Here is a 15,328-nt window from a genome sequence, read left to right on the forward strand (position 1 = left end):
CACAAGAGGTATCTTAATACTGGAGTACCGCTCGATGTCACTCGCGCAAAATAAAACACATTCACTTCATGTTAATTCCGGAAGTGCCTCCATCATTACCCTCTCGTCGCCGCTGCCTGCTCTAGTCGAGCGAATTTCCTCGCCAAGCGGATACTTAAAATCTAGTTGCGGCTGCTTAAGCTTATCGCAATATAAAACCAACTAAATCAAATATCGTATACAGAAAAAAAGAATATTCTTGTTTAGAGAATGTCTTTATTATTGATATTTTTGAAACAAGATTATATGGCGTTGGACAAAGATAAATTAATCTTAAACCATGACGAATATAATCAAATTAACATAATCATTTTCTTACATGTGAGAAAGAATATCAATATTGTTGATTATATATGAAAAAATGATTGTGTTAATTTGACTATATTCGTCTTGATATTGAAGACTAATAATATATAACCAAAAATATTAATATTATAATATTCTATGAGAAAATAATTTGAGAAAATAATGAGACTAATTTATCGTCGCTCAACGCCATATAATCTCATTTTAACATTAATATTACTTTTAAAATGCCAACATTAAAGATATTCTTCAAACAAAAATATTTTTTTCTGTGTGATAAAATTAAATACAAGGAATATAGATCAACAAAAATACATGACGTTAAGAATATAATATATTCGTATTAAGGATAATAGGTATACTAAAAATACAATAATAAGTCACAGTTGTATATATAAAAAAATCTTGCAATATTATATTTTTATTACGAAATATAAATAATTATATTACAAAATAATTATATTACAAAATATAATTAAGTTCTGTAGAGTTCAAGACTATATATAGAAAATACGAAACATATTTACTAATTAAAACGAGATGACGTTGTATAAAATGTAGCAGATTTGGTTTAAAACCAGAAATCTCGAGTTCGATTCCGGTTAGGATCCGGTTAGGTTAGGTTAATAAGCATGTTTTCAAATACAATATTTTAATGAAATAGATTAAGTGGGATATAATCGAGAAGGTTTCCGATAAAATCATAATCAACGCCTTAAGAAACAATACAATAAAAAAGAATGTTTATTTTACGTCTTAAAGAATGTTTTAGTGAATCAAAGTGAAACATTCACTCCAATAGAGTGAAACAATCGCTGTAAGATTTTGATTTAACTTCAAAATCGCAGATTTAAATATTTGGAAATATTTTTTCTACTGTGAAATTCGTTGGTTTGTTTGGAAAATAGCGATGGGTGGAACACCTTGTTCCATATTACAACCACTCTTTTTCAGGCGTCGTTATGCCAAGAAAGAAATTGGGACGAGAAAATAAAGGGGGACTCTCTTCTTAAGCAGTGTATGTGAAAGTGACTTGAGACTTCTGTTTATAGGCCTAAAGAACCTCTATACAACTTGAATTTCATACAATTTGAATCGTCAATTATGCTTTAATTAAATTCGCTTAATTGAATTCAGTTATTAACTGAATGATCTTTGATGTCCTTCGCTCATATCAATCGTCAATTGAACGGTCTTTAATTGAATTCGTTGAAACCACCCGTCAATCAAACGACTTTCGAATTTGTTGAAATCAATTATCAATTGAGCGGTCTTCAGTTGAATTGACTTATATTAATCGTCAATTAAGCACATAATTAATTAAAAAATAATTGATGACTTGCAATTCTGATTCATGTTGGGAGCACTGGTCAAATCAATCGTCACCACACAATCTTCGACGTAATTGCTGTTTCTTTAATCAACTCGAGTTATTTATATCAGTTGTCAATTAAACAGGCTTTAATTAAATTTGCTAAGTTTCATTAATCGGACGATCTTTGATTCCCTGGACTCATGTCCAATTAAACGGTCTTTAATTAAATTCGTTGAGATCAATTGTTAACTAAATCGCTTGTAAAATCAGCCTGTCTCCTTGAACGGGTATCCAATTCATATTATTTTCTATTTCAACTCATATTAATCGTCAATTAACTAAACACGACAATTAACTCGGAAAGCCTGAGAGATCCGCGCATTCCATTTCGTTCTCTTTAAATCTCTGTAATATCTTCAGAATCTTTCTTCTGTTAGCTGTTATTAAATCTCAATATTCCACAGAATCGTGAGAGATTATAAGGTATAAGAAGTTATAAAAATTCAACTAAAAAAAAAAAAGAAGGGAATCCACTTAGATTCCATCTTTCCAATGACGGAATAATTAAGAAAGCAATTAATTAGTCGCGATCCTATATAATAATAATAACAGTATTATAGCATACTAAATAATAATAATAGGTATCGAGTGTCGAGGTCGGCGGCGTGCCGCGATGAAGTCGCGCGACGAACACACGCACACGCGCGCACACACCGTAGAAAGTCGCGTGACCTTCCCGAACGAGTCACATAACTCTTTTCTATACGCAACAACGCCCATCGCTCATCGCGGAGACGTCGCTCAAAGTGAGTCCGCGCGGCCCCGAAATAAAGCCCGTGCCCGACGGATTTGATATTGCGAAACAACGCGCGTGCGCGCTCTTATTACGGGCTACATCGCTAAATACGCTCTGGACAGCATTCGATAATCGACAGGACGTATCTATATCACGCACACGCAATAGAATCGGTACAAGCCGCTGCTCCGGTGCGTGATGATGCTACGTTTATTGCGTTTATATTCACTTTACGGCGTGAAATAAACGAGACGTTGATTGCGGTGCATCGAGGCCGTGCGATTGATCCGCGAGATTACTCGGACGTGTACAATGTACCAGCGGCGGGATCCTCGCGATAAATTTCTGCCTCCCAACATGCCTAACAAATGGATTAATACATCTAAACAGTAGATTGCGATCTTTCAATTACCTATTCATTTACTGTTATCGCGATGCGTAAAGCCCGCGATATGGAGAGAGGTGTTTTCCATATCCTCGCGATTAATTGCGGACTATCTTTCTCTAATTATCTATCAGCGTAGACGTCTCGTGAAATCGAGAGGCGCGGCTCGAGAGGTAGACTTTCAATTAGGACGGCTCGCGACGGGAGCGAGGAAGTCTTCTGCTGCGACTTCCGACCGACTTTATCACCATCTGCTCCGAAAATGGAGCGCGGCCGCGCGATTGCGCGCACGTTCGCTTTTCCACGGTCGCGACGAGGAAATCCATTTTCGTTTTCCGGCGCGTTTCACCTCGAGGACGTCGTCGCGCTCGCATTTCGCCTCGCCTGGCGGCCCCTCGTCCCGACTCGTCTCGTCGAGAACGGTCTGGGTGGAGTCGGAGTGGCGACGACCCTGCTCCAATAAATCTGGAGCACGATCGCGTGCAACGATAAGTGAGAAAGTAAATAAATGAATGAGCGACTGTCCGCGGCCCAGGCCCTTGCCGTCGTAATATTTCACAAATTTCACCACTGCGCGATGACGGGCATGACGAAGAATAAACGAGAAACGCGGGTAACGACGATTCCCTGTTCATCGTCTTGATGTACAGGCTGTCCCAAAGCCGCCGGATATCCCTTAGACTCAAAGTACCTCGGTTGGCACCGCCTCGAGTTGCTCCTTGACGAAAATGCTCAGCTATTGACAGCTTTTGTAAGCTGTAATTCAACGGGCGGTTCTCTTCTTCGAGTAAACTTCAGAACATATAGACAACAATATGATAATAATTATGATAAACAAATAAATAAATAGTTAAATAAAAAATAAATAAATAAATATTGAATTTATCTGATGTCAAAAATGTCTAGGTGTCTATAATTCTTATAATTAGAAAGTATAGATAAGTAATATTTTTTTTTCTTTGAATAAGCTTTAAAATAAATAGACAACATTGAACTGATTTAATCCTTGACGAAAAAAAAAATATTATTTTTAATATAATATATATATTTTTTTCCTCAAGGATTAAATCGGTTCAATGTCGTTTATTTGTTCCGAAGTTTATTCAAAGGAAAAAAAATCATTTGTCTATACTCTTTAATTATAAAAATTGTAGACATTTAGACATTTTCGTCAAAGATTATATGAATTTAATATTTATTTATTTATTTGCCTATATATATATATAGGTATCGATAGAAATTTTACAAATAACTCAAGAACGAAGAAAAAGAATATTTTCTTCTTAGAGTAAACTTCAGAATAAATGACAATTTTGAATCAATTTGATTTTTAACCAAAATGTCTAAACAATAAATTTTTTATAATTACAGAACGTAGAAAAAAGACGTGTCTTCTCTGAGTAAACTTCAGAACAGAGGACGATGTTGAATTGATTTGATCCTTGACGAAAATGTTTAAACATCGATAGATTTTGCAAGTAATTCGAGAACAAGGATAAAGAGTGTTTTCTTCTTTGAGTAAACTTCAGAACAGATGGACGACAATATTGAGTTAATTTGATCCTCGACGAAAATGTCGGACATCGGCAGTTTCTATTAATAATTTAATTTTTTATAAGTGAAGAATCTTTGATTTTTTTTCTTTGAATAAACTCCTGAACAGATGAGCAACAATATCGAATTCTTCAATTTGACGACTTCGTTCTGATGTAATAATCTGGCTTGTTTCTGAAGAGTCGTAATATTAAGAGAAAAAGAAATCAACTCTCCGAGTTGAATGAGGAAGTCGCAACTGAAAGAACATTCGGTAATTCCGAGACATCCTGTATTCGTCGAGACATCGCCATGCAAATGAAATTCGCGTGAAACGAGAACGCATAATTCGCCGAGTCTCCTTTATCGATCTACCTTGGACAGAGATGTTGACTTTAAAGCAGTCGAATCGCTTTGTAAACAGTTTGCGCGGGCAGCTTGTCACATATATCATTTTGATCACATAGCCTTATTTTTATTCAGGAGAATGATTTTATTGCGTGATACACTGAAGTCAATGATTTCGTTTGTCAAAAAACATCGAGCGTTATCTCACAATTGCGAGCGTCCGGCTTATCTCCAAATAAATTATTTATAATAATTACATATTCGGAAAACTATCCGTTTCACTGAAGGAACAAATATCTAAACAATGAAAATATTTTATATATATTCGGGTGCTAATAACATATTTATTAAAAAAAAAATTGTTTTATTTAAATAGCAATACCTAAACAATGAAAACATTCATCGATAAGCGCTAATAACATATTTACTTGAAAAAAATTGTTTTATTTAAATAGAATAAACAATTGCTTTCATAAAAAGTTTATGGCTTTAAGAAATGTATATTTTCTAATTTGAAAAAAATATTTTCTTAGAGTAAAAAAATATATTATATATATATTAGTATAAGTAAATTATAGTTTATTATTCAGATTTGGATAATAATTACCCAGATAACACAGAGAATTCAAAAGGAATTCAGTTATATGTCATTAATTCTAAATTTGTTTTCAAATGCAAAAAGAATTCTTCAGTTCAGTGGAAAGAATTATTTTTGCATCCAAAAAGTCAGAATTGGTGACATACAACTGAATTCTTTTCGAATTCTCTGTGTTATCTGAATAGTTAATTGGTTAAAAATTATTGAAAAGTTCATAACTTTTAACTTAATGTAGTTAATTTTAAATAAATCAATTTTTTAATTGTAAACTAGTTATTGTAAAACGCATTAACTTTAATTTATTTTCTCATATAAGTTAAAATAATTCATCAAAATATCAAAAGCTTACAATAAAAAATAAGAAAAATGAAAAACATTGCTAGAAGAAATTATTTTATTTCTTTCTTTTCTTTCTTTCGTTTCGTTTCTTTGAGCGACTGTATTCTTTCTTATACATATAATTATAATTCTTATAATTAGCTAATTTATTAAAAGTTAAGTTGAAAATGTTATAACTTTTAACTTAATTTAGTTAATTTTAAATAAATCAACTTTTTAGCTTAGTTATTTTAAAATGCATTAACTTTAATTTATTAATTTTAATTTATTAACTTTTCTCATATAAATTAAAATAATTCACCAAAATATCAAAAGTTACTATAAAAAATAAATGAAAGTTTACAATGAAAAATAAGAAAAATAAAAAATATCGCTAGAAAAAATCTTTTCGTTGAACAACAGTGTTTTTTTTCTTGTGTATGATCCTGAGTGCGTACACACATACACAAAACGTAGTCAGTATTTTCTTACAAAAAATTACCTTTTAATTATTTTACATAAATTCAACCTATATTTGAAAAATTATTTATGCAAAACATATATATTGCTTTGCACAATTAACTTTGAATTTTAACTTAATTTTTAATTAAATTAAGTTTTATTCATGTAAATTTTAACTTTACTAATTTAATTTTATAAGTCTTGAATTTCAAACTTATAGTTGAAAAAATGTATTAACTTATCCGACTTCAATGCTAATTAATATCCACCGAATAAATATCTTTTTTATTCTTAGGTATTTTTTCTCTGTGTAGTCGATATATGGAGAAAAAGGGGAACCTGTAAAACTTCTTCTACATCTTGCCTCGCCTTGGAATATTTAAATATTATCGGTACTTATCAAAACGCGCGATCAAGTGTCGAGAGGATAAAGTAAGTAACGTAAAGTCGCGTTCATATTATATAAAGCGGACGCGCATTATATAAAGCGCGCTCGCATTATTACATAAAATCGAAATTAAAGTTACGCGTCGAAGTAAAAGGATTACGAAGACCGATGGACTCGATCGGGATAAACAAAGTTTGCGGGTGCCCGCCTCGCCTTAGCCTTGATCTACTCTTAAGCCTCACTTCTTCTTTGTACTTGTGCACACGCTATTCTACACCTTCGCGCACCTCCCCCTTGTCTTACGCAACCTTTTAAGCTCCGCTCGGATGGACGGGTCGACGGATGGATGGATGGATGATGGTCTAAGACTGACTGTGTGTATATATATAAGCCTCTCTAACTACTGCGTCTCCGGTCAGACGTGGCGGACCTCCACGGGCGTAAGACCTCTGCAATCCCTTGGAATCAATGCCAATACGCGCACTTTGAGATCGTCTCAACGGTTCGTCGAAATCGAGAACAAAGCAGAGGCAACAAGCGCGAAAATGGAAATCCATCGCGATACGAGAACGCGGGGAAACGTTTGTTACCAAACAATACGAACATGATGTAGACACATCACGCCAAAGCACACGGTATAATTAACCAGACGGTGTAAATGTAGGAGAGTACTGTGAAACTGTTTGAGAAAGAGAGAAAGAAAAAGAGGGACAGAGACCGATTTTCTTTTAAACGATTAAAAGGCATCTTGAAAGATTGGGACGTTGACGTCACCATTAGTGGTGTCAACAAATCGTCCCGATTCCCACTTCAAGTATCTGAATATTTCTCAAGTTAGACGGATTGAATTACTCGAATATTCAGTTATTTATTCTTACTATCATTGCCTCTGATTTATTCTTCAAGTCGTTTAATGCGTAAAAGTACTGCAATAAGATCAACGAAGAGCAGATTAGGAAATATTTAGCTTTTCAGAATATATTAAGATAAAACACGAGATGTCTGATAAAATAAGATATTTAGTTTTCATATCAGAATACATATCAAGGTAAAAGATGAAATATCTAACGAAACTTTTTATTGACTTTATTATTGATCCTTTATATTAACTTTTTATTGAACTTTTATATTGACTTTATTATTGACCCAAATATGTTTTATCCGTGAATTAACAAGATCAATAATTTTATAACAAGATCAAAATTGATAAAAGAGGAGCATATGATTCTTCTAGAACATATTCTATTCTACGGGAACATATTCTCGATAGGTTAGTGCATGTAAACTTTATGTATGTTAAATTTATTTTAAGTATATTAGCAATTTTAAATATATTAAATCACGAAATTCAGCAACGTTACGTCCCTTATGACTGATCAAATTGCATTCATATTTATCATATAGAATGATAAAATATAAATACGAAAGAAATACGAAAATAGCAACAAAATCTGCTCCAAACAATATGTCATGTTAAATGTAATATCTGATCTTTACAAATCTTAACAATCTTTATAAATGTATATTCACTTTATAAATGTAATTAAAATAATTGTGAAGTTTCCATCATCGATTACCTCACGTCGTGATAATCATGAAATTTCGATATGATTCTATACAGGAAAAAAATTGGTTAAATTGACGATAAACGAAGCAAACGCTTTTTCGTTTGCTTTGTTTATCGTTAATTCAACAAATTACGTTCATTCAACCAAACTTTTTTCTCCGTGTATCAAAAATACTTTTACTCGGATATTGGAATAGCATTCGCCAGTTTGAGTGTCCTAATATACGAGTAATACCTCTAGATATCATTCAGTAAGCAAGTGTATAAATATTCAGGTTATGTTGACAACACTAGCCTCTGCGTTGATGTCTTTAGGACTTTACAGAGACTCCCCAGTTAGCACAGAACGTCTTGAGATCATCCTGAGTACATTCAGAATGATGTTAGGATGTTTTGCACTGTCTGATTGAAGACAGTAAATCGTCAATTCAACAAATTGTTACATTAATTCAAGCAAACTTTTTTCCTCCGTATATCAAAAATATTTTTACTCGGATCCTGGAGTAGCACTCGCCAGTTTGAGTGCCCTAATACGAGTAATACCTGTAGATATCATTCAGTAACCAAGTGTATAAATACTCAGGTTATGTTGACAGCACTAGCCTCCGTTGATGTCTTTAGGAGACTTTACAGAGACTTCCTAGTTAACACAGAACGTCTTGAGATCATCCTGAGTACATTCAGAATGATGTTAGGATGTTTTGCACTGTCTGGTTGAAGACAGTTAATCGTCAATTCAACAAATTGTTACGTTAATTCAAGCAAACTTTTTCCTCCGTATATCAAAAATATTTTTACTCGGATCCTGGAGTAGCACTCGCCAGTTTGAGTGCCCTAATACGAGTAATACCTGTAGATATCATTCAGTAACCAAGTGTATAAATACTCAGGTTATGTTGACAGCACTAGCCTCCGTTGATGTCTTTAGGAGACTTTACAGAGACTTCCCAGTTAGCACAGAACGTCTTGAGATCATCCTGAGTACATTCAGAATGATGTTAGAATGTTTTGCACTGTCTGGTTGAAGACAGTTAATCGTCAATTCAACAAATTGTTACGTTAATTCAAGCAAACTTTTTTCCTCCGTATATCAAAAATATTTTTACTCGGATACTGGAGTAGCACTCGCCAGTTTGAGTGCCCTAATACGAGTAATACCTGTAGATATCATTCAGTAACCAAGTGTATAAATACTCAGGTTATGTTGACAGCACTAGCCTCCGTTGATATCTTTAGGAGACTTTACAGAGACTTCCCAGTTAGCACAGAACGTCTTGAAATCATCCTGAGTACATTCAGAATGATGTTGGGACGTTTTGCACTGTCTGGTTGAAGACACCACAGTCGGGCATACACCGTAAAAAACGAAAACAATGTAAAAGATGAGAACGTCTATATTATAAACATCATGTACATAGCTGATGACAGAGAGTTCGTGGCAGTAAGCGCAGGCTGTGCGGTTGCAGCCGTCACGATCGAGCTCGTCGAAGAAGGCGATCACTCCCAGAGGGCTCCCAGAGGTCCCGTGGTCCTACCCTAATGATAGTATCCGCCGTATCCACCGTAGCCACCGTAGCCACCGTGGCCGATTCCATAGCCATAACCAAGACCGTATCCATGTCCGTATCCGTATCCAAGACCGTAAGAAGGTGGAACCGAGTATCCGTAGTGACCGTAGCTCACTGGCGCCGCGTAAGTGACAGCAGGTGCAGCGTAAGCAAGCTTTGTGACGGCGGGTGCATACGCCACCTTCGTGTAGGCAGGTGCAACGTACTTAGCGACAGTCGGGGCAACCGCGACCTGAGAAGATAATTATTTCGCTTTGACGATTAAAGGAGAATTTTATTAAAGAGATTAATGTGGGAATCAACCAATTAAAATCCACACGATAATTACGTTTCCCTTTAACGCGGCTGAACACCTTTCGTTTCACCGAAATAATAACGAGCGAAAGCTACTGCTACTGTTACAACCGGCTCCGATAATGCCTTCCATCTCCGGTCAGAGTGCTTTGGCATCATATCTATATGTTTTTATATTACGACTATGGCTTTTGAGAAGATTCAGCAACTTAGGTGTATTAAATGCAACAGTAGTATCGACACGTTAATTCGCAGATGTGTTAAGGCTCTTGATTCTCCACCGCGAAACTCTCAATTCGTGACATCAGAGGCGAGAAAATGCACGACAAAAATTCGTATCAATACGTTGAAATGAAAAGATATAACTTGGAATCGATTGGGTAGAAAATAGTCCAAATGCTTTCCTCTTTTGCTCTAACAATAAATTAGAACCGTAGAATCAACGTAACACGCAAACTACATTTTTATATATATTACATATATTCCCTTATGATTTTATCATGTATTTTTGCACAATTATTTATTATTTATTAGGACAAAAAAAGTGTTCGGAATAATATACACATCCGCTCGATCAATTTATGGATCATCATTTTATGGATACATCTTTTTATTTCTACATATTTTGCAAGAATTTTTAGCGTGTATCTTCCTTAAAACTCTTCGTCGTGGCTCTTTTGATTTATGACATAAGAAAACGCAGCCTCAAAATTCTTGAATGTCATCCCGAAATCTTAGCCCTATTTTGGATCTAAATTTTTTAACATCTGTATATTCGAAAGGATCGGTGTATATGTAATACACATGGAAATTTAAATCCTATTTAGTACCTCTAAATAGTAAAAAGCACACAAAATACTACTTGCAGGTTCTAAAGGGAACCTCTCGGCTAAAGCTAGTAGATCAAATAGAATCAACAGAGGTTAATATAGATTTCAGAATATCAAAGTAAATGTTAAATAGAATATTAAAATTTCGGAAAATTAAAACTCAGGATTTTTAAATAAATAGATACTTGTATGAAAAGGAACACTTTAAATCATTTTAACATACTTTTAAAATGCTCTTTTTCTTTGACAGTTAATAAATAGCCATAAAATTAACGTCATATGCAAACCTTCATCTTTAATCTATCTTTCCTCATGATTATGTCACGTTAATTTTGCAATTCTTTGTTGAATATTAATGGAAAAGAGTAGCTTTCGAGACATTTTATAAGTTTTTATGCAAATACACTTTTTTCCAAAGATGACACGCAAGAATTTTTAGCAGTCATTTCGCGTCTCTGACATCACAACACAATATGGCCGCGGCAAGTACACCTAGGAGCCTTAAATGACTTTCTTTAAAAACAGATAAAAAGATGTGCGGTCTTTATCACAAAGTTATCTTGTTACAAAGTTAGCATTAGTTCATAGGTATGTTAAATACCAGTAACAAGACTTTTCAGAAGAACTGTTTGAATGTTTATAATTTTGTAATAAGGAACGTAGACGTGATTCCTTGCCTGTTAAAAAAAAAGTTTGCCTGTTTTTAAAAAAGTCGCTGTTCACATATCTGTGAACTATGCATCAATACAATTGTTTACATGAAGTCTGCGATATGTGTATTCAAAGTACCGTTGAATTTTTGGATCCGATCAGGAAACATCCGATGAGAAATATTTGTTTATAATTTTTTGATCGATTTATCCGATGAAATGTCATTATGATCGGAAGTATTTCTTTAAATTTAATCGGATATCCTGATCAGATATAAAAATTCATTGGTATTTTGATCGGAAATATCAGTTTGTTAATTTTTTATCGGATAATTTCTCTCAGTGTACTTTTTTTACGAGTCTCAATACAATAACATTTACATTTCTGCTTATAAATTACCTTTGTATATCTTGTACTTAAAAATTTGGCAGTGTGGAAAATTTGACAACATCTCAATGTATAAGTTTATGCACGGAACTTCACAGTCTCATTAATCTCGCATGTTTATAAACTTGTAAAAAAATGTCGCAAACTTTATGCAAACAACTATACACGTCCCTTATAGAAATATCATACTAAGAATCATTGATAATTACTTATTTTCAGTATTAAAAATACTGGATAATAAGTAATTATCAATGATTCTTAGTATGATATTTCTATAAGGGGTTGAATGTATATATGCGCTATTACTGTTGCATTTAATGCGACTGAGTTGCTGATCTTTCTGAAAACTAACAGTTATGATATGAAAAGATAGAGATACGATATACCCGAGCTAAAATATTCTAACCAGAAGTAGAGGGCATTTTCGGATCTGATAATATATCCGCATACTTGATTATCCAAATAGTAAATAAACATGACGCTTCAAATTCGGGTTATCCGAGGATTTGGATTTTCTAAGATACCCGAATAGTTGTAGCATCGAATCGGGATCAGGATTTAAATTCGCAAGAGAACTAGCTTAACAGAGAGACGCGTTTGCAGCATAAAGTAAGAGAGATAAGGAGATCAAACTTGATAGGGCGTGAGTAGAGAAAGTCGTTCTGATTCGTGTCCTCTAATTGAGAGAAAATCCGCTGAAAGAAATAACTTCTTATGATTGGGCGCCGTTTGTAAAGCAATAAGTTAGAGCGAGATAAAATATACTTGTCTCACTCTTATTCAGTAGTGAAGCTCTTTAGCTAAAAAACTGAACTGCTGCAATAAGAGTGAGACAAATATATATTATCTCGCTCCAACTTATTGTTTTACAAATGGCGTCCAACCATAAGAAGTTATTCCTCTCAGCAGATTCCCTCTCAATTAGAGGACACAAATCAGCATCACTTTTGTTTCACGGAATTCGACCTCCTACTCTCTTACTTCATGGTTCGCAGTAACCTGGACCCCTTAGAAATTTGACAATCAATCAATAAATCAATATCTTTTTAACTACAATTTGGCGATCCAACCTGAGACAATTATGCCTATTTACTTAATTGAGGAATAATTATTTCGGAAAATCTTGTTATTAAATCGATTCATCTTTTTATTTATTCGCCCGATATCTATTAATTTTGAAATTTAAATTGATTCGTCTCTTTTTAAGTATTTAATTCGAATTTAGTTTTGGGTCTTGGATTCGAATCTCTCCTCGAATGAGCTGAACTCGAATAGCGAGTTTTGAGTTTTTGGATCGGTTTCTGATCTCGGATATCAGAATAATTCAGATATTCGAATACTTGTAGGAGCCCTAACTGGAACATTATTCTCCGTTCGACTTCGCTCGCCACGCAACGTTTCCGAAAATGGCGTTACACTCTGAGCTGTTAGCCATTGTCCAGAAGACGGCGCGCGCGCTGATAATCCTTCATGTGTGTCGTAACGTCCGGTTTAAGAGCTTACCTTGTACGTATTGGCGTAACTGGTTGCAATTGGAGCGTATGGAACCGCAGGTGCGATCCCATGACCCAAGCCGTAGCTGCCGTAGCCGTAACCACCATAGCCGTAAGTTCCGTCGTATCCGGAGTAGAGACCGGCGGACGCGTAGGCGACGATGGCGAGAAGGACGATCTGCGGTAAAGTGTACGTGCGGGTTGTAGGTGTGCGTGAGAAATGTCCCTTAAGTCCATTTCGGACGGTTCATAATTCACGGGGGGATTCGCGTGCAAAATTTCGCGTACAGTCCGGATGTGCCGTGTGCGTACGAATACGGGAAGTATTCGCAAAAGGGAAAAAGTCAGAATCATATCTATATAATTAGAGTACGTACGTGTGCATATGTGCGCGCGTGCACGGGGGAGAGAGAATACGGGGGAGGGAGAAAAGACTCGTTCGCGTTGTGCGCGAATTTTTTGGTATAGCGAGGGATTTAATAACGCTCTTCTTTCAGGTTTTTTCCTCATGAAACTCACAGACAAAAAAAAGCAGACAGGAAGTATAGCATACATGATGAAGAGCGTGAGAAGGTATGAGGAAGGTATACATCACGAAAGCATAAACATCACGAGATATAAATATACGAAAATAAATTACGAATGCGCGAGTGCGCGTTTCGCTACCCCTATAAAAGACACGTTGCGCCGCGCGCGCGACGATCCCTTACGGCGCTAATATAAATTTATATGCAAGATCGTCGTAAACGAGGGGCGGGCGGGGCAGGGGGGAGGGGGAGAGCGAGACTTGTAAGCCTTACGGTTCGCACAGTCGCGTAGCCTTCGGCTTTATTTACGCATATATCCCAGGATGATTTCAGCCGCGTATAATGTGATATGAATGAAACGGCGAGCGTATTCTCCGGGCGCGATAAAATCGCGCCCGCGGCGGCAAGTAAAGTTCACTGCAAATGTTACCGTAGATCGTCCGTAGCATTTCTCACGATATTGCGAGTCTCTTTTTCCTCTCTCTCTCTCTCTTTCTCCCTCTTTATCACCCTCTTTTTCTGCCTCCCTTTCCGTAGTCTACGATAAGTCTACCCTCCCGATAAGAGGAAGGTCATAAGGAGTCAAATATCATTCTCAAAATACGAACATTGTTAGATCTCGCGCCACACACCCATACAACCTCCCACACAAACGCACGCACGTACATACACACACACACTCACACCCGATGATCTCGCATACACCGCTTTTCCCGCCGGAATAAGCAAAAAAAAACCAGAGTTCAAGAAGAGTGTATAAAAGACGCGTAAAGAACGTCGGGCGAGGTACCCGGGATATTTTCTGGACCACTTACGCGCTGTTTGAGAAAAATCGCGCCGGTATCTGCGCGCGATCCTCGGGGAAATGCTTCGCCGGCGCTTGCCTAGCGAGTGTGTGTGTGTGTGTGTGTGTGTGTGTGTGTGTGTGTGTGTGCCACCGCGAGAGAGTACTTTACTCACCAGCTTGAACATGTTGCTAGCGGGTGCTTGCGATCTCGTCGGTACTGCGGACTGACTACGTCTCATGTACCCCGCTAGATCACTTATATATCCCCGACGGATTGTTTTTACGCGGTGTCGCGCGGAACCAAGGGGGAGATACGCGGGGAAAAAAGTTTTCTCTACCTGTACCGACGCGGCCGAGGCGAATTCGTAGGTGAGCAGAGAGGTAAACGCCGCGGCGAGTCCGTTGAGTGGGATGAGGTGGGGTGGGGTGGGGTGGGGTGGGGTAGGTCAGTCGGGACTCGTTACGTGCTCACCTAGATCCTAGATCCTTAGCGGCGTAGCCGCGCGGATGACTCGCGCGGTCGCGAAGGACGAAGCCATTACTTTGGCCGGGGGAAGAAAAAAGAAGCGTCGGACGTTCGATTCCATCGTGAGAAAAAGCGCGTGGCCACCTTGAGCGAACACGCGCGTGAACACGCGGCTAGGGAGGAAAGGAGTGATGAGGAGAGGAGAGAGGAGGAGAGGGTCGCGCCTCACCTCACTGTGAACTGCCTCTTGTCTCCTTCGTCCCTTGCCGT

General features: G+C 36.6%; 1 protein-coding gene across 1 annotated transcript; it reads right to left on the reverse strand.

Moving 5' to 3' along the window:
- Positions 1-9,431: 9,431 nt before the first annotated feature.
- On the reverse strand, positions 9,432-14,922 carry LOC116845017 (cuticle protein 64-like). The gene is made up of 3 exons (XM_032817249.1): positions 14,766-14,922; positions 13,289-13,456; positions 9,432-9,855 (listed from the first exon to the last, which is right to left on the reverse strand). Exons 1-3 carry the CDS (start codon positions 14,829-14,831, stop codon positions 9,592-9,594), a joined length of 498 nt encoding a protein of 165 aa, XP_032673140.1. The 5' UTR covers positions 14,832-14,922; the 3' UTR covers positions 9,432-9,591.
- Positions 14,923-15,328: the final 406 nt, after the last annotated feature.

This window comes from Odontomachus brunneus, unplaced genomic scaffold, assembly GCF_010583005.1.
Source record: "Odontomachus brunneus isolate Ranch 3 - 2012 unplaced genomic scaffold, Obru_v1 Obru_scaffold_048, whole genome shotgun sequence".
Classification (NCBI taxonomy): Eukaryota; Metazoa; Arthropoda; class Insecta; order Hymenoptera; family Formicidae; genus Odontomachus; species Odontomachus brunneus.